This window comes from Lacerta agilis, chromosome 3 (genome assembly GCF_009819535.1).
Source record: "Lacerta agilis isolate rLacAgi1 chromosome 3, rLacAgi1.pri, whole genome shotgun sequence".
Lineage (NCBI taxonomy): Eukaryota > Metazoa > Chordata > Lepidosauria > Squamata > Lacertidae > Lacerta > Lacerta agilis.
In genome coordinates this window covers 89,740,241-89,762,962 of record NC_046314.1, presented here as the reverse complement: position 1 = coordinate 89,762,962, position 22,722 = coordinate 89,740,241, and the positions used below count along the sequence as shown (strand labels likewise).

The following is a 22,722-nucleotide window of genomic DNA, read 5'->3' as shown; positions in this document are numbered from 1 at the left end:
TCCTTTAAGGTTGTTACACAATTTGTTTTTCTTATAACAAGGTAATTAGGGTGGCTTAATTTCCTTTAATGATCAATGTAGAAAATTCAAGTCATTAGGCAAACCAGCTGATTATATATATATATATATATATATATATATGCGCAGCCTTTCTTGTGATTTACCTACGGTATTTATTTTCAGGAATTCAGAAGCACTGTGATTCATTTGTAGCTACTTTTCTCCCCAAACTGAAGAAAAACAGGCATATGAAAAGATGAAGGCAATCAAGGGTGCAGCATCCTACTCTGGAGTCTTACTCATGACCAAGGATCTTTTTGTATCAAGTAAATTCAAGTGCTTTTTTTTGGGGGGGGGTTACCTTCATAAAACCAATCCATTGACTAGAGAGAGATGCATACTTGAAGAGTTGCAGCAACCATCACGATAATAATTTTGTTGATACTGGCACATCTTTATTGCTGTATCAGGTCTGGCGGATGAGGACTTCCCAACCGCCTTAGTTGGGGTGTTCTTAAATGGGTGTAGAAACCAAATTACAAAACTTAACTCTTACAACCAGTCCAATTAGGAAAATTCACAACACGCTTTGGAACATCTGTGATAAAAAATATACATTCCAAAGAAAACTGCACCTAGGTGGCAGGGCTTGGCTGCTGATCCACTCGATGTGCAGCAGGTGATGGTCCCATTTGACTAGTTGGCCATTTCCCCTGCGTCCTGAAGGATGAGTGCTACATAAGGCAGCTGCTATGGTTTTGTGGCAAGTGGTTCAGTTCACAAAAGTCACTCTTTGTGCAGTGTTTGATGGAGGTGAAGATAAAGTGGCTTCTTGGTCAACAACTGGAGTTTCTTCCTCTTGAAGTCAGTGGGTTTTTTGTACCTATAATTACATAAAGAACTGTCAGACTCTTTAGTTTAATGATCCTTAGGACATGTGCATGCACACAGTTACAATGAACCTGCCTCTGTGCGCTGCAGCATCCCATGTCAAGATGTATTAGGTTTTGATTCACTCCCCTGCTATCTTACCTACTAAAAGTTTTAATAATTTTGGCAGAGGATGCTCAACATCTTTATCAAGTCTAGCAGACTTTGAGCAGCAATTGCCAATCCAGCATAGCACAAGTAGTTATGTTCTTCAACATGCAAGCAATTGGTAGGATCTGAGTGTACAGCGTGTGCCCAAGGTCACTTACAGTTCTATAACAATTGGTCCAGGTTTAATTTCATCCATCTCCATGAAGGCAAAGCACTTGGTGCTGGTGAACCTTTTCTTAGGCTTATAGTGTTTAAATTCAAAGAAAATAGCTGCACCTGAACAGAGGGGAAAAGAATCATTCTTTGATAGGAGGCATCTAGGATACAGAGGGTGAAGACCCCCAACCACATAGACTCATAGAATTGTAGAGTTGGAAGGGACCATGAGGGTCATCTCATCCAACCCCCTGCAATGCAGGAATCTTTTGCCCAACGTGGGGCTTGAACCCACAACCCAACTGAGCCATGTAGAAATGATGTAGAGCTGTAGCAACACAGTGCATGTTACATGGCAGAGTGCTTCTTTTTATAGGCTTGGCACAAAGCTGCCTCCCATTAAGCAACACTTTTTGCTTTACGTTATAAAAGGTACCGAGCAGTTATTAGAAAACTGTTGTCAATCTGTCACGAAAGCAAAACATGTAAATGTTCTTCCTCCCCACCCTAGATTTTTGACTTCTGCAGTGGTTCTAAATTCAGCTTTGATCAGTTTGGTCATATTTTGATGTAACAAACCTTTTGTTAATTTTTCAACATGTTTCTGAATCTCGATGTCCACATTAAAATGAACATATGTGTCCTCCTTCCTTGAAGCAACTGGTGTGTCCTGCACAGGGGTCAAGTCTATCCCATTCAAATCTGTTAGGAGGCAAAACATGATGTTTTTATCAGAAGAAAGAGCTGTTTCAATTCTTAGAAAAATACAAGGACCACTGCATTAAATTTTGGAAGCCTCCATTCCTGAAAATGTAACAACAGAATTATACATGTTACTAGTGAAAAAGGCATTTGTTTTGGGGAACAGCACAAGAATCACCTTTAGACAAGGCAAGTATCTTACATGACTATCACGTCCAATCCAAAATTGTGTACATAATACCACAGGGAACTGACGTATCACACATATTAAGAATTCTCATTGTGCATCACTTGTTGCAAGAGAGACACATGCATATGACAACGTATTTATTGAGGGTGAAATCCAATGTTGCCATTCTGCTTAAGGAATCCTTTTAATTCAGCAGAAGCATTGACTAACATTAAAAAAAAAGGAAGACAATTTTTCCTACTCCATGTTGCAGTGTCCTGCACCCTGCCTTGTGCTCCAGATAGCTGAGGGACCCTCCAGTACAGCATGGAGGGTGGTCTAGACTGAAGGGAAATTGGTTAAAGAATGCCTCTTTTCTAACATTAGCAGACATCTCCACGGGATCAAAAAAAATTCTGTAAGTAGAACTGCAGTGCTGTTCATTATGTTTGTATGGCTACTCAGTAAAATATATTTTCTTCTAGTGTACGTTCTTGGAAGCTCACAAAATTAAAACAGCACTAATCATTTCCTTTCTTGCAGATTAAGACTGGAATTTCATGCTTAAAAAAACTCAAGTAGCTTAAAAGGCCTGGATAAATACAAATATTTTCATCTGGCAGGCACTGAAAATACCATGAGGCGGTTCCAGGTGAGGCCATTGCATAACTAGAATACCACCCTCCCTAGTAGTACGCTCAAGGTATATGCTATTTCCTACCCAGGGGTGATTTTGCTACAGAAAATCTGACATGTTAGATCTGAATGTATTTGCAGTGCATATTGCAGGATATTGTCCAGTAAACTATCACCCAGCAGTAACAGTAACAGTAGGCATAACATAAATTCAATTCTGTGAAGGGCACTTTCCAAACACATCATCCACCTTTTTTTTAAATAAGGCTCAATACTTTCACACCTCAAACATAACTTGAAGATTTTCAAGAAATCCACAAAATATGTTGCTCTATTTATTCTTTTAGGAACACTTTGTCATTAGCATTTTTAAAGAAACAGAATGATACAAAGGTAGACATGGCTTTTATATATTTGAACACAATTTCATCATCAGAAGTTAATCTAATAGAAATCTGTCATGACTTGCTGAATATTAAAAGTCAAGTAAGATTCAAACACTTATGACATGAAACAGAACATTGATTTCAAAACAAAATCAAAAATTCTTTCCAGTAGCACCTTATTCAAATTTCAAAGTGAAAAGAGGAGCTACGATGTTGAAGACCTGGAAAAAGTCTGGATAATGCACAACTCCTAACAGATGCAGGATGCCTCTCAAAACCAGTATCTTGGGATACTGGCATGACACAAATGTGTCATTTTTCAACCCTTCCTAAACACTGATTGAGTCAGAAAATGTGTACATGTTGAGGGGGGAAACTGCATACTTGCTGTGGGAGTCTTAAGCAATTACTACCAAGTCTGCTGGCAGCTGGGAGTAGATCTGAAGTGTCAAAGGAACAAAGCATGACTTAATTGCCTTGCCAACGCAACTAACAAAACAACTACCTTTCACACTAACTGTGATATAGGGATCAATGCACTGCCCAGCATCTTTAAGACCAATTTTCTCTATTTTGATAGTAAGCAACGTCATCCCGGGTTCAGATGGCAATCTTGGTAATAATGTACCTGGCAAGAAAATAAGACAAGGGGGTGTTAAAGAAACAGAATTATAGCCCTTCAGCACAGCTTCTACCACTGTTTTTATCTGCATTCTGAACCTGGAGGATTCAATCCACTGAGTGTATTCAAGGAAAAACGGGGCTGCCTAATGTTCAAGGACTACCTTGAGCCACAAACAAACAGCTATTCATTTGGATCTGGCAGCAAGTCTCAAGAGTTAGAAGTCTGCAGGTCCTTTTCACCATGTGGGGAAGCAGGGTACCAGCCACCAGTAATCCAGTACACTTGGATTACAAGGATCAGATATATTGTATTAGTACATCTAATCCCCCAAATAAGCAGATACACCCATTGTGGGAAGACAAAAGATTCACCTCTGTACCCAAAGACCTCGATTCAATTGAGGTGGGCAGACTTCTGGGGGTTGAGGTCAGCTCTGAGGTCAACTTCATTGCTGTTTAACTGGAACTCTGAGGTCCAGTAATTGGAACCAGGTGTAAAATAGTGGATCAGAGAAATGGCAGAGCCAGATGCAAAATGGTGGCTCAGGGCCAATTAACTACTGCACTCGCAGCTCTATACGGTGATAAACCTGTGTATATATAAGTACAAATCTACATTTGAGTCACCTTAGATAAAGGATACTAACAAAATAGCAACTGGCATGCAGAGTTTCACAAAGGTCTGATCAAAGGTAACCAATGAATATTATTATATGTTAGAGTTCAGAAATAAATATCAGCATAAATTTCCTCCTTTTGAAAGTGATAGTACAAGGTATTAATTTGCAGGATCTACTCTTCAAATTACAACCTCCCCGTTGCCACCACCCCCAAGTGGAATTACTTCCTTCATGTGACCTTGGTCATATAAAGCAATACAGACACTTGGAGATGTTCTGACTTTGGGTTTAATTGTGTGGTGGCATGGGCAAAGAGCTCTGCAACATCTAGCATTTGTTGCTGTAGGGAGGATGATTTTACAAACAAGAGTTTTCACATCCAAGTGAAAGCACAAGGCCAGTGCTCTGGCCAATATGAACACATTCACAATTAATAGCTGCTCACATTAAGTTATTATCATACCTTCATTGGCTCCTGCGTTAGATGAATTATGTAGTATATGGTTACACGATGGAGCCATGCATGTAGAAGACAAGATCACGTACAGTTAGGCAGCACAATAATGCAATAGGGGATCCATGGAAACAAGCAGATTGTACAGGCAAAGCAAGTACAATGAACAGTACAAATTCAGCAAAGCAGCTGATTGAGAATAGCAGTATATAATGCCTCCCAAAATCTAGGTTGCATGAGTCACCTTAAGCCTTTCACATTTAAGACCTTCTGTAAAAAGCATTTCAACACTATGTTTACACTTATCTTCCTACAAATTTTGTCCAGACATAGAAGACAAAAATGAAAGCGAGTGCTGGTGGTCTAAGAGCCATTTCAGACATGGCAATTTGCCGGGGAACAGGAAGCGCAACTTTCAGGTGCCCTGGACACCTCTAGAGATTCATCAGCTATAAGAGAGGAGTCAAGATCCCAATGAATGCAAGTGATTTTATAGTCAAAATGCTTTGCAAATAAGTCGCAGCGAGCTACTGTTGGTTCTATCATCTCTTTTAGAACAGACTATAAAAGGCCCGCACTACTGGACAGCACAATGAGGATGCAATGGAGGCAGCAAAGTATGCCCTCTTTACTGCCTTTGCTGCCACTAGGTAGTTTATTACTATATGTAAACTATGTGAAAAGAACTTTAGCAAAGTTTCTATGCATAGACTGGTACAGAAGATGCACCAACTGGTATCCATCCATTAGCTAATGACCATCCAAGTGTGCACCCAAACACTTTTGCAACAAATCTTCACTCCCACATCATCACCCTCATCCTAGTAAATGACATTTGAAGAAAATGGTGCCCCTACTACCTGGAATTCTGGCAGGAAACGCGTCTGGAGATCCTGCTCCAGCTCCACCCTCCTCCTCATCTTCTTCAAATTCCAAATCTTCCTCTTCACCAGGTGCTAAGATCTTCCTTTAAAAACACACACACCACAACTGAGGGGTGATTATGCACCTTCATCACTCAATTATTTTCAGACCAATGTGCCTGCAATGAACAGTATGGCTTGAGGAAATATCCGTAGCCTTCCAGAGGGTAGGAAGTTAGAATTGACCTATAACATTTCCATGTTAGACACTATACTTCAATCTCTGGTATATCTTCCTAAAGCCCTCTCCATGCATACTTCTAATTTAATGGCTGCTTACCTTGGCGGAACAGGCTGAACATCAAAGGGAAATTCTTTATTATAGGAAAGAATATTCTTTAAGACTGTAAGGGAAGACAGACAGTCACCATTAACTATCAAAAAGCCTAATTAGTGTATAAATGAAATAAACAGGCAGAGGGTTTCATTCTTGTGCCCTCCCAGAAGACACCTGAAAGAAACAGTGGCTGCTTACAACATAACAACAGGGTCACTGTAATTATCATTTTCACAGATAATTAAAATTAAAATTATGAATTTTAAGTAAGTAGCATTTTCTACAACCTAATTCATGCAAAAAAATGAAAGAAAAATGGTCAAATGCATGTTGAGAAAAATTACATCCAATCGTATTTTAAATCAATGTCAACGTGAGAGCCATACTTTTTGTCTTTTCATGTTGAAATAGCTTGCTCTCTTCTCAGAAAAAATAGCAACTTGCAAACACTGAGAACCAATAGTGTTTCCTTTCATTCCTAGTAAAGCTCAGACAATAATCTCTCTGAAATAGTATGAACAATTGGTGATGGCACTTTTATCATTTGGTCCCACACAACCACACACAGTATGTATTTTTTTAATAGAACAATATCCACTACCATCATGTAAATTAAAGTGGGGGGGGGGGGAGAGAGAGAGAGAATAAGGCATTGTATACATAGGACTCTTCTCCAGAATAAGATGGAATATCCAGTCCTGATAATATGAGGAAGTTCTATAAGGTTGCTGAACTTCATGGAGTACAATTAATCGTAGCCCTGGTTACAGATGGACAAGACCTTTCATTTCAAAGTAATATTTCATATCAAGAAAATCTTTAATAAAAAACACAATAAAAAGTAATATTTCATATTGTGGTTTTGGATTTACAACTACACTGTTTACACATACAGGTTGTTTGTTTTTAGTGGTTTAACTGTGATTCACCCAACACACTGAGAAGTTAAGGAAAGAACTTTGCTTTCAATGCTTTACTACAGAAGAATCCTATTTCACTGCTCTCCTGCTCAAGAACAGAAAAATTCAGGGCACCTCTCTCTTTTGCAAAAGAGCACACTAGAGACTAAGGCTGCAGTGTTATGCACACGTTCCTGGGAATAAGCCACAACGAGCAAAGAGGGGTTCGGACTTGCATAGGATCATGTCCTTAAGAGTTACGAGTGGAGAAAAAAAATAAGTACCAGGTTCAGAGCAACATCAATTCAGTCCCCTTTGCCCAAATCAAAATATGACACTACTGTTTTCAAGCTTTCCATGTGTGAAGAAATAGGATTTTCAATCATGCTGCATTTGGGTACTGGTTAGAAAATTTGGGTTGTAAAATACTTGCTCTCGCAGCTCTCTCCTGCATAGGAGGGTCAAAAGTTCACAAGAAGGTTAAAAGTAAAATGGAATGTTTCACTCATGAAGTTTGCTTATATTGATTTATGTAAAATACTCACATGCCATCCTTTATTTAAAAAAGTTCCAGGGTAGTTCACTCACATAGGAGGCTGTTATAGCCCTACCCTCCATGAATTGCGTAACTTCCTTTTAAAGCCATCCAAGTTGGTGGTTATCAAAAGGCTACTAGGCATGATGGCTACACATGGTCAGAGGCAGCAGGCCTCTAAATACCAATCGCCAGAAACCACTGGAGGGTAGAGTGCTTGCAGGTTTCCCACAGGCATCTGGTTGGCAATTTTGAGAACAAGATGTTGGACTAGACCAGGCATTGGCAAACTCAGCCCTCCAGATGTTTTGGGACTACAACTCCCATCATCCCTAGCTAACAGGACCAGTGGTCAGGGATGATGGGAGTTGTAGTCCCAAAACATCTGGAGGGCCGAGTTTGCCTATCCCTGGACTAGACGGACCATTGACCAGATCAGTCAATACCTTTCATTAAAATAAACCCTTTGAATCAAAGAAAGCTACCTGCCAAAGTGGAACCTGCACACTGGTTTGTATTTAACTTACTTCTACTCAGAGTAGAAATATTAAATTAATGGACCTAGGTTAATCATGGTCATTCATTTCAATGAGTCTATACCGCGTAGACATTTCTGGACTAAAACCCATTATATGTCTGCAATAGTCACTGTTCTGGACATGCTTTGTGAGTGGCTCATGTAGGCACATAATGGGCAGCTGTCTCAGAGGAGGGATAATCTATCTTTACATCAACAGTGATTGAATGATCCATACACATCCCCCTCCTCCAAGCAGAAGCCGATTGCGCTGGAAGGGTAAACAGCCAGTGAATCATGCACAGATGCAGCAGAAATCTGTGCCGATATTTTCAGTTCAAAGGTAACTTCTTGTTTAATTAATTTCTCATGATGCATTAACATCTTTTTCACAGCATTCATTTAAGGAAATTCTGGTCTAGAGAGTTGCTTCATCACTTGCCTGATGGAACAGCATGCTTGGAAGATTTTTTTCCTGGAGAAAACCAATCAGCTCCTAGCTGCTTACCAATAGAAACTTTATAGAACTGTTCGGAATACATTTATAGCAATCAGGAGCCCAAGCACCTAGATATGAAAACCAAGACCAACATGTGGGCCCTCCAAGTTGTTATTTGTGGTGCACAGTAAGAGAAACCAGAATATCACAATAGCACAGCTGACTGAACACCATCCCACACTGACGCTGCTTTTAAATTATTCTTGAAATTAAAAGATACTTACTTGGTTCTAGTTTCTTCAGATCCTCTAGCTTAAATTCTTCCTGGGACTGTGTAGACTAAAAGGAAAGTAGTATTACATATCTGTATCTACTATCCATTGCTACAGCCAGTTACAATGGTAAAAGTAGTGCTGGTTTTGCATTTTGTTCTACCTCTTGTTTCCTGAAAGGGCCCTGTATTTCAAAGAGAAACTAACTGTTAGTTCTTTGGGTACCTTTGAACTTCATTGTTTACCTAAAGGGAAAAAGTTATTGAGACACAAAATCCTGCTGATGTAAAAAACTGACTGGAACACATGTTGAATTATCAGCATGTCTTTAATGCATCAAAAAAGCAGCATTCTCTCCAACTTCTTGAAGATTCATTAAGGCATTAGAAATAGAGAAAATAATTTCCCTTGTTTGTCTTAAGCAATATCTGCTCTCTTTTCAAAAATTGAATATGGTAATAATGTCCAATCATTTTCCATATTAGATCCACTTTATCACACACACACTGGTCCCTTATATATTTTAATTAAACCATAGGGCGGGAATTTTTGTGTGAAGACCACCAAAATTCAGGGCAGGGTTTGCAGGATAAACAGGCCTTTCAGATGTTGTTTGACTCCCAAATCCTATCATCCCTGGCAAGTGGTCATGCTGGGGATGATGGGAGTTGGATTCAAACATGATATGGAGAACTGCAGGTTACAGGACTAGAACCAGGACAAAAAACATTAAGGATTATGAATGTGTTTTAATTGCTCATGTGGTCAGACCAGGCCAGAGGTGAAGAAACCAGTGATAAGATGACTGATCGGGCAGAACTAAGGTGGGGCCTTGTGCTAAAATAACTTTAGAAGGAGAAGATAGCATAGATCAAGACTGGAGGGCAAAGCAAGTTACAGATCAGGAAGAAATAAAGGCTGCAGCGAACACAGAACAGTGGCAACTACCAGCTTACTAGTCACTGCATTTAATTAATTAAACATCCCGGTGAGGCTCACATCTTATATTGCATGGAGACCTGTTGGCAATACATACAGATATCAAGAAGTAATTATGCTGGTGTTGAAGGCAGATAATGACACATTTGCTTAAGACTGAAGTATTGGCATGTTGAAACAGCATGCAATTTAGTAATATGTGCTTAAAAGAAAGAAATGGCACTGTAGACATTGAGCTGATTTGTCTAAAGTCAGAGCCTAGCGAAACATTATACTCACTGTGAGAAAAATATAAACCACGTTCTAAAGGCTCCCTCAATAGGAAAGCTGAAGAAGCTTGTCCTGATGTCAAACTGAAGGGAGAGAAATCCACAGGCAGCAGGCTTATCATCTCTACTTTTCTTTTTAACAGCTATGAGAGATTAACTGAGCAAGATAACCAGAGATAGAAGTCTGCCTGTTGGCCAGCAGCATTTCTTCACCTCTCAGTGTGATATCAAGGCAAGCACCTCCAGCTGCTCTTGACTACTGGGCGGAAGTCTTCAGAAATCTCAACGACTAGAACCTGGCTGCTTTTCTTATGGCAAAGGAAACATGCTGCCATGTATCACACTTCTCAGTTCTATTTTTTTGTGCTCCAGCAGTAAAGCATACATATGCTTTGCATGCAGAAGGTCCAAAGTTCAGTCCCTGTTGTCTCTAGTTAAGAGGATCTCAGATACCAGGATTGAGACCTCTGCTTGGAGAACTTCAACCAGTCACAGAAAAGTAGACTACAGACAGTTGCATGGTCTGGTTCAGTATAGGGCAGTTTCACATCAAGAATTTCAGCATAAGCCCAAAGGGCTTCATTCCTGTGCTTGTTGTAGTAAAATGATTATGAAACAGGTTTCAGTTTGCGCTACTTTCTATTGTGATCTAACATGTCAGTAGGAAACTAACTAAGTTTCTCTGAAGTATATATATGAGTGGTGATGTTACTTTTTCCTGCACAATAATCTATAGGAGAAAATTTAAAAGGTGAAGAAAAGCAACAAATAAAACTAGATGTCATTCTCATCCTGGACCAACTCCAAAATACATCACTGCTAGTGAAGGGATCAGTCTACTTTACTTTGTTGTTCATGGGACAAGAGCACCTTTGTGAGTAGCCCCCTAAGCACTTGGGTGATATTTAGGAAAACTTCGGTGATATTAACATGGAAGGCTTGAAAATACACGCAGAAAGCCACCACCTTCAATATTCAGAAGTTGTTTTAAGAAGAACATTGACCAACCAGAGGAGGGTAGTCAGAACAGTGAGGGGTTTTATGAAGACTGACAGAAAGAGAGCTGAGTGTGTTGAGCCTAGAGAAGATAATATTAAGGAAATATGTGATAGCAATCTTCAAATATCTAAAGAGCAATGATGTTCCAGAGGGCTAGAGACAAAGAATGGAAATTGCAAAGAAGACTTCAGCTAAGCATTAGGAGAAACTTGATAACAAAAAGCAGTTTGTCAGTGGAACAGACTGCCCTAGGAATGGCATCTCTACTGGAGGTATTTAAGCATAGGATTGTCAGGAATGCTGTAGCTTCATTCTGAATTGAGCAGTAGGTTGGCTCAGAAGACCTCAAACAGTCTCTACAATTCTATGATTCTATTCTCATTTGGGGAGCTCAACCACTGCTCAATTTTATCTCTCCTTCTGCTTCTGATTCCCTATAATAAGTGGCTAACAGAGGAATAGAATACAATATATGTAACAAGCGATATTTCCATAGATAGTGCCTTTTATTTAACATTCATGAGTCGCACAAAGAAACTGGAAGTCACAAGGTGGAAACTGAATTAACTGTACCTGCAAAGCTGCACTCCTGAGTTCCAAACATGTTGCGATCTTTGCTAAAGTTTTCTGTAAGTGAGAGGAGAAAGTTTACTTTTTTTTTTTACTAACATAATATTTCTTTTCAAGCTCATGTACTAAAGCAGCAGCAATTCAGTTGTGTGTGTAAAAGATGGAAGAGACAGCAAAGTGCCTATCTAAGTGTAGAGGCAGAAATAGTGGGCAAGGATATTGCTCTGTGTTCCTAGGAGCTGCTTCCCATATGCAGCCACACTCCTGCACAAAAATATACTGTACATTTTATTATGCAAGTTCAGCTGTGCAACACATGTAGTTTGAAAGCAGAATGACAATCAACTTCCAGACTGAGCTACAAGAGACCACATCTTCATAGATGAACACAAATCAGAATATATTAAATTCTAATATGAGATTCTTCCTGAATACAGTGTTGTAAACAAGAGGGCTAAAGATGTTCTCTTCTTTTTCCTCCACCCACATTCCTTCCCACTCACCCCCTGCACTGAGCCAGAGGCAAGTGAGGTATCAGTCTGCTTTCCTTTCCTGGCTTAACAGCTAGGCTTACAGCCCTATTTCTTCTCCCCAAATTAGAGTATTACAGCTGCTTGAACTTGCCATCTGCACTTTGTTGTGGAGCAGAAAGCTTTGAGATGTGTTAGAAGGCACTTGAGAGTTGAAGAATGATAATGCACTCAGATTTGCTTGGGAGAGATTTAGAGCCACAAGGAATAGGTCTGGTTTGTTATTTTTTAAAGAAAGAAACAGAGATCTATTGAATGGTGGCAAGATACCAGCAAGCATTATTCATAGCTATTTCTCAGGAACCACACCCAACACTAACTTTAAAAAAAACCCAAATCCAAAACACTACAGCTAGATACAGCTAATGTTTTTCCAAGTGTTGCTTTCCCCAACAAGATGCTTCATTATTCAGCAGGGAAAACACTTTATCACATTAAAAGCATTAAAGTTCTAATGACCTTGCAAGTGAGAATCTTTGTCCACAATTTATGTTAAAACTGAATCTTAAGAGTGCACTATTGGGTATGTTAACCATTAGCTCTGCTGTGTAAGTAATGTTCGTGTTACTGCACACGTTTTTCGTCCAAACTGAATTTTGCTTTGTCAGAGCTTTAAGTCTATTTGCTAGTAATCAGCTATAAGTATATGATAGTGATAGTTTGCAACAAAACAGGATTTTCATGACCTGATACTGCTAAATGTTACAGAAAAATCAAGACACCCCCCCCCCTTTTACAATAGCCAAGAACTCACCATGAGAAGAGAGGTGTGAGCAGTAAGAAGAAATTAAACAAGAAAGGGATTCAACTAGTGAAATTTCCAGATCATTTGACTTTATGTCCTCTATGATGCACAGAATGACACAATGTCCATTATGCCCACACCTGTCCTTCCTATAGAGTTTGTACCTAGAGATAACCATGTCACACTGGTTCTCTCCATTCCACCAGGTTTCTGTTATGCTGATTCTATCTATGCTTGCCTCTAAGACCAAGCACTCCAACTCACCCATCTTGTTTTGGAGGATTCTAGTACTGTATTAATGTCTGAACACAGAATCTCTCTCCAAATGTTTTTGGCACTTACATATTTAAAAAACAACAACGAGAGATGTGGCTGAAAAGTTCTCAGTCTAATTCCAAACCCAACTGCATTTCATTTAGTCACCTATCCACTTCTCCCTAAAGAAACACACCACTCATTTATTCCTGGCCCTTCCTTCTTAGAACATCAGAACCTGAATGCTTTCTTTGCTCCTGTTCCCCCCGCCCCCAAACATCAGAAATTTATGCACTGAGATGGTAGTGTCCAGGGAAGACCCCCGCTTTCTAATTGCCTTGTAACAATTTGCTACTCTAGATAGGAAGAAGACTCTCTTTACATTAAAAATAGTCCAAAACAAAGCTGGTTATTCTTCCAGAGATTGTATCTTGACATTTAAAGCAAGATCCATTAAATCTCATCATTTTGCAGTGATAGTTGTATAATCGTCACAGCAGATATAAACATATAGCAGTTATAACAATGAAAAAATGTCATTGGCATTAACACCTGCTTGTTCTGCCTTTATCCACCCATCACTCTTTTGATTAAGATGGACCACAGATCTAACCAAACCTTTTCAGAGTGCACTTCCATGCTATCCTAGAATGTGCCTCGAAAGGCAGGGAATTAATCTCCCAATCCTCACCATGCATACTCTTATTGAAGATCCATTTGAAGGCTCTACTACACATTGGCAGGGATTCAACAGAACCCCAGAGTAGAAGACATTTCCATTCATGCAAGGGGAGACCGCCAATCTGCTGATCCTTCCTCCAGCTATAGTCCTCATATTTCATGGTGTTCTGAGAAGCAATTTTTAAATTATTTTTTTTGCAGGGGGGGACTGCAATAGGAAGAAGAGAGGAGCTCTGTTCAAGAGCAAAATTCTGTCTGCTGTACTTAAGGCCAGGCAGAGTCAGTTAAGCAATACGGAGACTCAATCAAAACTACGGTATTTTAGCATACATTTTTTTCCTAATTTAGGTCTGGAAGCATTTACCTATTAAGTGATTCAAGCTCCAGATCGCAGTGGACAAGTTACCCATACACATTCACTTCTATCACACATCATAGCCCCAGGGCTATGATAAACCCTGATTGGTATTGATTTAGAAAATCTGTTTCATCCAAGAGAGCCTGGATTTGGTTAGCAACCACTTGCTCAAGAACTATGTACAAGGAGGGGACATTATGGCTGGCTGGCAGCTGTTTAAATTTTCTGGATCCAGGGAAGGCTTAAGGAGTGGTTTTACCACTGCGTCCTTTAAGCAGACAGGGACTGTTCTTTCTAGTAAAGAGGCATTAATCACATCTGGCCCAACTAGCCTCCCCCTCTTTATTAGTTTTTATCAGCAATGAAGAGCAAAGGTCCAGAGCACACATGATCACCCACACCAATCCAAGCACCTTGTTCACATCCTCAAACCATACCAACTGAAGTTCATCCAACAAAACAAGACAAAGCAGTGTTCTGGATCCTTTTTGAGATTCACCTGCTATAATAATGGAGTCAAGGTCCAGCAGATGCAAGTAATTTTATCCTCAAAATGCTACACAAACAAGTCACCATTAGTTTTACCACCTCCATCCGGCTAGAGTATAAAACACCCTGTACTAGACATAAAAGCTCTGCTGAATGATGCAATAGAGGCAGCCAGGTTGGCATTCTCATTAACATATTGTGAATGGAGATATTTTGTTTAAAGCCAAAATGTCACCTGTATAATAAAATGAACGAATTTTCAATGGCCTGGCTAACTTGTTGGTGCATGGTGAAGCAGAGATCTCCTACTTAGAGGTGAGATTACTTTCTATCTATGGTAATCTGTGTTAAGTTTCTTTGAACAAAATTTCTTCCCCTCCAAGCTGAATGCCCAAATCATGACAAGGCAGTTTTCAGACATTCACTGCCACACAAAACCCAATTATTTTTAAATGGCTGCCCAGATAGTACTTCCTCTTTTCTCTTTACTTCCACCCAAAGACTGCAGAGAAAGGGTTAAAAACTATTTTAAAGAATATTCCACCACCAATGAACATACACCATCATGTACCTTTTGATCTTCTGTGAATTCTGAGTTGTTGGGTTGAGACTGGGCCTCTTTCTGTAGATGCCTTGCTAATCTGGAAAGAGGGGAGACACTTTGTGAAATTTAGGGTGATAAAAGGGTAACTGTGCTCTTTAAAATTCTTAAAAACAGGTTTAAACAGGAACCTGTATGTTTTATGTTAAGAGGCAGACAGTGTCCTCTTCAGTAATGAAACAGCATGTATATTGTACATGTAGTGTTAGGAAGGTATACAATAATTAAAATAAGGACAATCAAACCAAGATTTAAAAACATGCACTTCTTCAAACATTTTCACCCAGAAATAATTGAGACATACATTAATTAGCCACCCAATTTTTCTTATCTTTATGCTTGGAATACACAATTATGTTGGTCTATGTTGCCTCCATCATTACATTCTGCATGTACAGGTGGGTAGCCGTGTTGGTCTGCCATAGTCAAAACAAAATCGAAAATTCTTTCTAGTAGCACCTTAGAGACCAACTGAGTTTGTTCCTGGTATGAGCTTTCGTGTGCATGCACTTATCTGAAGAAGTGTGCATGCACACGAAAGCTCATACCAGGAACAAACTCAGTTGGTCTCTAAGGTGCTACTAGAAAGAATTTTCGATTTTACATTCTGCATGGAAATTCTTACTGTCATTAACGCAGCTCCCACCTATGATGTAAGTTCTGAGTAAATAAGAAATAGTCAAACTACTACTGTACATCTCAACCAAGCCCATAACAACACCTGTTACTATTCTCTATAAAAAGCCATAGTATATCCATACCATTTAGCATCTCTGTAGGTCAAGTCCTTATCAGAAAATGACAGAAATTGCTTTATATTTGAGGAAGCATTTATGTGATCAAGGGCACCAAAACACTCTCAAAACGAGATCCCTGTTCCTATCATTTTTTTAAAATCTATAATCTGACTTGCAGGAAAGTTGAGTTTGAAGCAGATATGCAACTTCCAATGCACTTTCTAAGCAGATGCAATCAAACGAAGGAGTTACGTAACATACAGGGAACTGAAGTTATGCTGTCTCATATAACAGATAATGCAGACTCCAGGCAACTTAATCCAAGTTCACACAAGTGGCAGGAATTAGGGCTAGGATATAAACAGAAGTACGCCCAATAGTGCTTCCGAATCTCTGCCTCCCAACAGCAGCTACCCACCCTTATTGGCAATGCCCCAAAAGCTGCACTCGGAACTGGGAAGCTTCACAACATTCTGACAGCTAAGGTACTAGTGTAGTAGAGCAGCAGGCGATGACGACCTGTTGGAGGCGTGCCTAAAGGTCTTGCTGGAGCCTGCTGAACATCAGGTTACTGGAGATTCCTTTGAATAATGATCAACAGCAGTAAGTTCATCCCAATCTAGACACTGAACTTATATGATCCATTCCTACCACTATTTCAATCAAAGCTAAACAATTTATACTTGCTTCCAAAAAATACTCATACAGAAGCAGGCTGTTGGCAATTCTGTTTAGTAATCAGTAAGCCGGTAACATGTAAAACGTCACTGAAAAAGTTCATTATTATTATTGAGAAAGGGTCAAGATGAGATAAAATTCATTTAGCAGGAATCTACCTAGGAGCAGGAGCCATCAGAAACCCCTCTTATTTTTACTGATCTTTCCTTACATGACCTCATTGGCTGTGTTCTAGGGTAGAAAAGCAATTATTATATATCTGGCTAACCGCCTTTGTGAACTGTGTACCCTAGAAACCTTTGCAACACACAGCAGCCCCCCAGCAGGTAAACCAATGTGCACAGGGCTAGTTGAAGACAGAAAGCTTGAAAATGGTTGCCACAGCTTACAGGGATTCTGAAAGTTAATGTACCAATATTCTCCCAAATCTAAAATAAATAAGATTGCACCTCTGCCTGTGTGGCAACAAAGACAGAGCTAATGCTTGCCTCAGGGAATAGGCCATGCAGGTAAGTGGCAAACAGCAGAGTATGTGGCAGTGGCATGCCCCAAATCCCCCAGCAAAGAAGCCCAAGAAAATGCAGAAAACAGGTTGTTCTGACTGGTCACCCGCAGATTTATTCAACACACTAAGTTAAGGGTAGGAATACTCAGGCCCAGGGGCCAAATGTACCACTCTGGGCCTCTTAATCTGACTCTCTCCAATTACATACCGTGTACCCAAAGTCACACACCATAACAGCCTTGCTTCCCCACCCTCCTTGAGTGCCTTTGCCCGGCAGGAATGTGCCCTTGAACTCTGATAGAGATTCTTGCTTGCCTGGATGAGGGATGTGTATAGAATTGGGTAGAAACTAGGCTGGTGCATTAAGGTAAAATTTACAATTACTGCTCTGCCCACTCTTCCCTCTGGCCTGCTCATCACTGGCATCTGGCCTCCAGGTCACCTGAAAGGGGATGTGGACCTCAGACTGAAAAAGTTTCCCTAGCCCTGCGGTAAATGGAAACAGGGCATCAATTTTCCACTTAAAAAAAATTAACAAACATAGGACAGGGGAAAGCTTTTATACCCATTATGCAGGCCAACCAAAAAGGTGGTGTGAAAAAAAGATCAGAAAAGGCTAGCCTCTCTCCTAACAACTGCATACCCCTCCATGAGAAATCCTTCAAATTATAGGGGGAAATGTAAGCCTACACAGCACACGGCTTGTAACACATGATTTCAGCTAGTAGGGTTTTTCCAGATCAACCATCAGACCATTTGGTATTTATGTTACCTATATGCTGCTTCCAGCAATGCACAAAGCCAAGAGATGTAATTGCTGCAGTGGAAGCACCTCTTTTCTCAGGTGCTTGGAGCATAGCTGTCAACATTTCCCTTTTCTTGCGAGGAATCCTATTTGGAATAAGGGAATTTCCCTTAGAAAAAGGGAAAAGTTGACAGCTATGGCTTGGAGAAGTAGATGGACCAAGAGTTCAGTCCACTTTTCCTCATGGCCCGAGTTGTGGTACTAATTCTGCCAGGAGCTATAGGCTCATGTTCCATCTGAATGTCAAGCTTCTAAACCTCTTGTGTAATGGAATAAGAGATGGGAGACCAAAAAAAAAAAGCAAGGTGGGGAAATGCTAGAGATTTTGGAGGTATGTAGTTGAGAAGGCAAAAACGTGTTTGAAGATCTTAGGCAGGCTTCCTCAACCTTGGGCCTCCATGTGTGTTGATACTACAGTTCCCATCATCCCTGACCACTGGTCCAGCTAGCTAGGGATCATGGGAGTTGTAGGCCAAAAAACATCTGGAGGACCAAGGTTGAGGAAGTCTGATCTTAGGTACATGGAAAAAGATGACATCATTAAATGCATAGCATACAGCATACATTTGAAAGAGACAAAAAATCCCTTTGCAGGGTTATACAACCCTGCAAAGTGACAAGGACTATCAATTTAACAGCAAGAAAAACAGTGAAATGATCTAAACTTGCAAATGGAAACTCATACAGTGGTACCTCTGGTTACGTGCTTAATTCATTCTGGAGGTCCGTTCTTAACCTGAAACTGTTCTTAACCTGAAGCACCACTTTAGCTAATGGGACCTCCTGCTGCCGTTGCGCCGCCAGAGCACGATTTCTTTTCTTATCCTGAAGCAAAGTTCTTAACCTGAAGTGTTATTTCTGGGTTAGCGGAGTCTGTAACCTGAAGCGTATGTAACCTGAAGCGTCTGTAACCCGAAGTACCACTGTACTTACCTACTTGAAAAGATACAAAGAAAGCTGCACCCAGCTGATGTTGCCAAACAACTCCACAAATCTAAGTGGAACAGTCTGAACAATATATATATAACTTGCTAATTCTGTACATGTACTATAAACTGTCAATTCTGCAATATTTCTATACAAGCATACAATGATTTCTGTCCGGCACACCCTCTTTTTCCTTTCTGAAGTACTAGATTTGTGATTTTATTTCTAAGATTGAATTTGCTCATCTTAAACCTAAATGATAAGTTAAGCCAGAACAGCAAAGACCGTCCCTACCCATCTATAAAGCTACAAAAAATATATATAATATGAAGAGGTGAAACCTGACATTTTTAGGAGGGATAGCAAAGAAACAATTCTCAAAGTGGGTTTTAAGCGTGTCTTATTTTCATCTTTGATGTTATGTGTTTGTATGTTTTGTGACACACCCTGAGAACTTTTTATGATGAAGTGCAGATGTAAATGTAAAAATAAAACAAAATAAAATAAAATCTAGCAAAGTTGATTGCTCTTAGAAACCATTTTAAGGGAATGAAGTTCAGCGAACACCAATATTTTAAAACAGTGCCTTTAAAAGCATCCCATCCATTATTCTAAAAGAGATAAGTACTTAATGTTTTCCCCATTTACCTAAAATTTTCCCATGTAGGGCTGAAAACAGGAAAAAAGTTTTGTCCCTCAATAACAGTTACTGAGGCACCATTTTCAATATTTTAAAGATGGGAAGCTAAGTTGGGAGTTGGCAAATTATCCATAGGCACACCATGAGTCAAACTGGCAAAACTGCAACTCTGAGTGCATGAGATTTGGATGCAAATCCAAATCCGCCCACAGGATTACTCTGCCCTATTTTTGTCCTAGAAATACAGGACCACATTTACCATTTCTAGATTTCACCATTACATCTCTTAGGGCAGGTTTGCACACTCATATCGAGTGAAAGTAGTGCAGTGGACAGCCCTGAAATACAGTTCAATGAAAAGGGATGTTATGCTCCACCACTTAAGCAGCTGGCGGGGGAAAGAGAGCTGCTGATGGTCACACTGTTACTACTGCTTTCTGATGAGACATTAGTGATGAGGTTCATCACTTCTGCTGCCTGGTTTATCCCCTCCTTCAAAAACCTGTGAAAGTTTTAAGAGGCAAGACAAAATGGCTAAATTCCTATCACAGAACCATTTGCATGGTTTTCCAGGAAAGTCTGAAACTAATGCATACTGCACAAACTAAAGCAGTTTAACAAGAAAAAATTACTGGTGTTCCACAAGCCTACCATGAACCCGTACAGCATTTTCCATGTAAAATCTATATTAAGTTCCATCGCAAACATAGAAATGAACCTTTATTCGCACAGACCATCTGATGCAGTACTGTGCTTGGCATTTCCTTGAGTGAATTGTCCTCTGTATTAACATTTTACAGACAATTCCAGTGGAGACCTAGAACAGCTCCAGCAAATGTCAACAGCAGGTATTTAAGTGTTTCCTTACTTGACAACCTGCATGATACACAAAAAGTGATATGTACTCATAAATTCATCAGTAACGCCAACTGCAAACCAGTGGCAGCCAAAGGTAGCTGAAAGGGTGGTATAGAAATTTAATAAATAATAACTGGGTTCACTGTACTCTGATTAACAATGATGTGGTGACATGGCATATACTAACCAGGGGAGGCCTAGAAACAGCTTCAGCGTATGTCAACAGAGGCCATATAACTGATTCTATACTTCACACCTACATGGCACTCACAAAGGGATACTCCTATGTTGTGTGGCTGCTGAATGGAAGACAGCAAAATTGCAGCTGAGGTTCGGGGTTGGAGGTTGTACGACAGCACATAGAGTGTATCAAGGACTGAGAGATTGTGGGGAAGAGGGGGACTCGTTTAATCTCACTGTAAACATGTGGTACAGTGACAATAAAGTATATATATTTCTATTTCTATTGTAGGAGGGAGAGAAAAAGATTCTGAAGTAACTTGTAACGCACAGCGAATAACTATTTGAAAGATGAAGGGCACATGCTCTAGGACAAGACGCCAAAGAATTATTAATCTCATTCTGTGAGGTCAATGGGTTTTTAGACTTCTTTTTCTTGAACTGGAGCCCTCCCCATGCCATACTGATTAGAAGTCACCAAGGTGCTTTAAAAGCTGTTTGAGGTATGGCAAGGAGGATGTCAGCTGTTTGAATAGGAACAAATTTAACAGGAAGCCCCTTGCATGAGTTTAAGCCTTAAGTAGCTCTCTTGGATCTCAGCCTGTCTTCTGGCTTTTTGTAGATTTGATTCAAGTCAAGAACAGCAGTCATAATTGCTTCCCAGCAAGCTATTAATATTATGCAGCAGTCCCCAAGTGCCAGCTGGGTGCCCATCGGCAAAACATGAAAGCTTGGCATGAAAGAAAAGGTGGGTCTATCCGATTTTTATGGAGGGTAGGTATCTAACTGGCAAGCACGGATCTCCACAGCACAGCATCCAAAGCACCTGCACCTGCAGAAACCCTTCTTCCACCGACACTTTCTAGAGTTGCAAGAAGCCCTGTGCCACAGCACATCTGGCAGCTCTAGGGAGGGCTGAGAGATAGTCGCAGCACCCAGATTAACAATGTGGACAACAACAGGTGGCCCCCAAAGGCAAAACTTTCGCCAGACACCACACAACAGGCAAACACATAGATAGTTCTGTGCCTGGGGAAGCAAGACAACGTTAACAAAATCGTTTGGTCTTATTTCTAATGGTAACCTTGGGTTTCAGCGCAGAACACACACACACACACAAACAGAGAGAGAGAGACCCAGGGCGAGGACACTGAGGAGGAGATATCTCCCCATCCTTCCCTAAGGCTTCAAAGCTCAATGTTGGAAGCAAATATTTAGAAATAGAGATAGGAGTGATCTAGTTCAGCAGCCCTTCCCACGGCTCCCCAACGCCTCAACTGAAGACGGACTCATCTTCACCCACAGGCAACCCCCCTGGGACCTTCGTGGCCCTAAACCCCCCTCCCCACCAAAAAACCCTGAAGTGAAGCATCGACACATGGGCTCCAAGCAGAACCTCTTGTAGCCTTCAAACCCCCCCTCCCCCCGCCGCCGCCGCCCTCGTCTCCTGAGGAACCGGAGCCTCTCAGCTCCACCCAGAGCTTTTTCGATGCTTGTGCCCTTCGGGTCACCACCCTCGGCCTCCGCCCAGAAGCGCCAGACCCACCCAGGCGCCCGCAGCCCTCCAAGTGCCTTCGCCCCAGCCTCAACTTCTTTGCCCCACCCAGTGCCGCACGTCGCCTCTCTCACCCGCCGCCGCCGGGCTGCCCAGCCCTTCGGAGCTGCCTCGCCTCAGCAGACAGCAGCCCCAGGCGCCGCCGCCGCCGCCCACCCCGCACTCACATCTGATACTCGTCTATCGCCTCCACGAGCTGCCCCCAGGAGTCGAAGTCGGTGCCTTTCCTGAAACTGGCGCCCCAGCGCTGCAGGAGGCTCCGGGCCGCTTCCGACATGGTCCCAGCGCTGCTAGGGCACCATTTTCACCCCCGGGGCCGCGCGGGGGGGAGGGGGAGGAGGACTCGCGCCGGGCAACGGCTGCTCCGTCCAAAGCCTGCAGCACCGCTACTCAGTCACCGACCAAGCCCATCTGCCACCACAACCAAACCTGGCGGCCGCCTCTGGGCCGGCTCCGCCTCCCCGCCATCATGCTCGGTTGTGGCCGACCCTCCTTCCTTGCTCTGCTCTAGGGCGCATTTAGAGCCGCGGTGACACTGGCGAGCGAGTGTCGGCTTTGGATGGGCCGGGGCCTCCCGCCAGTCCGTTGTTCCTACTCGGGAGTAAAGCCGCCTTGAGTTCAATGGGGCTTAAGTCCCTGGTCAGTGAGCATATAAAGAAGGCAATCTAAAGAAGGGGGCTGCTGGGTTTACATGCTCGCTGGGCTTTCCCGAGGAAGACAGCAGAGAAATTCATTCCCCGGAGGCTGCGAT

General features: G+C 41.3%; 1 protein-coding gene across 6 annotated transcripts; it reads right to left on the bottom strand.

The window, feature by feature from the left end:
- Window positions 1–430: 430 nt before the first annotated feature.
- On the bottom strand, window positions 431–22,393 carry AIDA (axin interactor, dorsalization associated). 6 transcript variants are annotated; one of them, XM_033144713.1, is made up of 12 exons: window positions 22,139–22,393; window positions 15,057–15,126; window positions 11,431–11,484; window positions 8,814–8,834; window positions 8,663–8,717; window positions 5,992–6,055; window positions 5,649–5,755; window positions 4,798–4,857; window positions 3,596–3,718; window positions 1,777–1,899; window positions 1,200–1,317; window positions 431–883 (listed from the first exon to the last, which is right to left on the bottom strand). In XM_033144713.1, the coding sequence occupies exons 1-12, from the start codon at window positions 22,246–22,248 to the stop codon at window positions 787–789; spliced, it is 1,002 nt and encodes a 333-aa protein (XP_033000604.1). In that variant the 5' UTR covers window positions 22,249–22,393; the 3' UTR covers window positions 431–786. The 6 variants fall into 6 exon arrangements, with proteins under 6 accessions (XP_033000604.1, XP_033000607.1, XP_033000606.1 ...); XM_033144716.1 differs by having other exon boundaries at window positions 4,798–4,809; window positions 22,139–22,392; XM_033144715.1 differs by lacking the exon at window positions 8,814–8,834.
- Window positions 22,394–22,722: the final 329 nt, after the last annotated feature.

Bases quoted from the DNA above. Each gene is read 5' to 3' on its own strand.
- AIDA (XM_033144713.1), bottom strand. From the start codon at position 22,248: ATGTCGGAAGCGGCCCGGAGCCTCCTGCAGCGCTGGGGCGCCAGTTTC. The intron at 6,056-8,662 runs GTAAGTATCTTT...CTTCCCTTACAG, and splicing joins TCTGAAGAAACTAGAACCAA to TCTTAAAGAATATTCTTTCC. The intron at 1,900-3,595 runs GTAGTTGTTTTG...GCCTCCTAACAG, and splicing joins TATCACAGTTAGTGTGAAAG to ATTTGAATGGGATAGACTTG.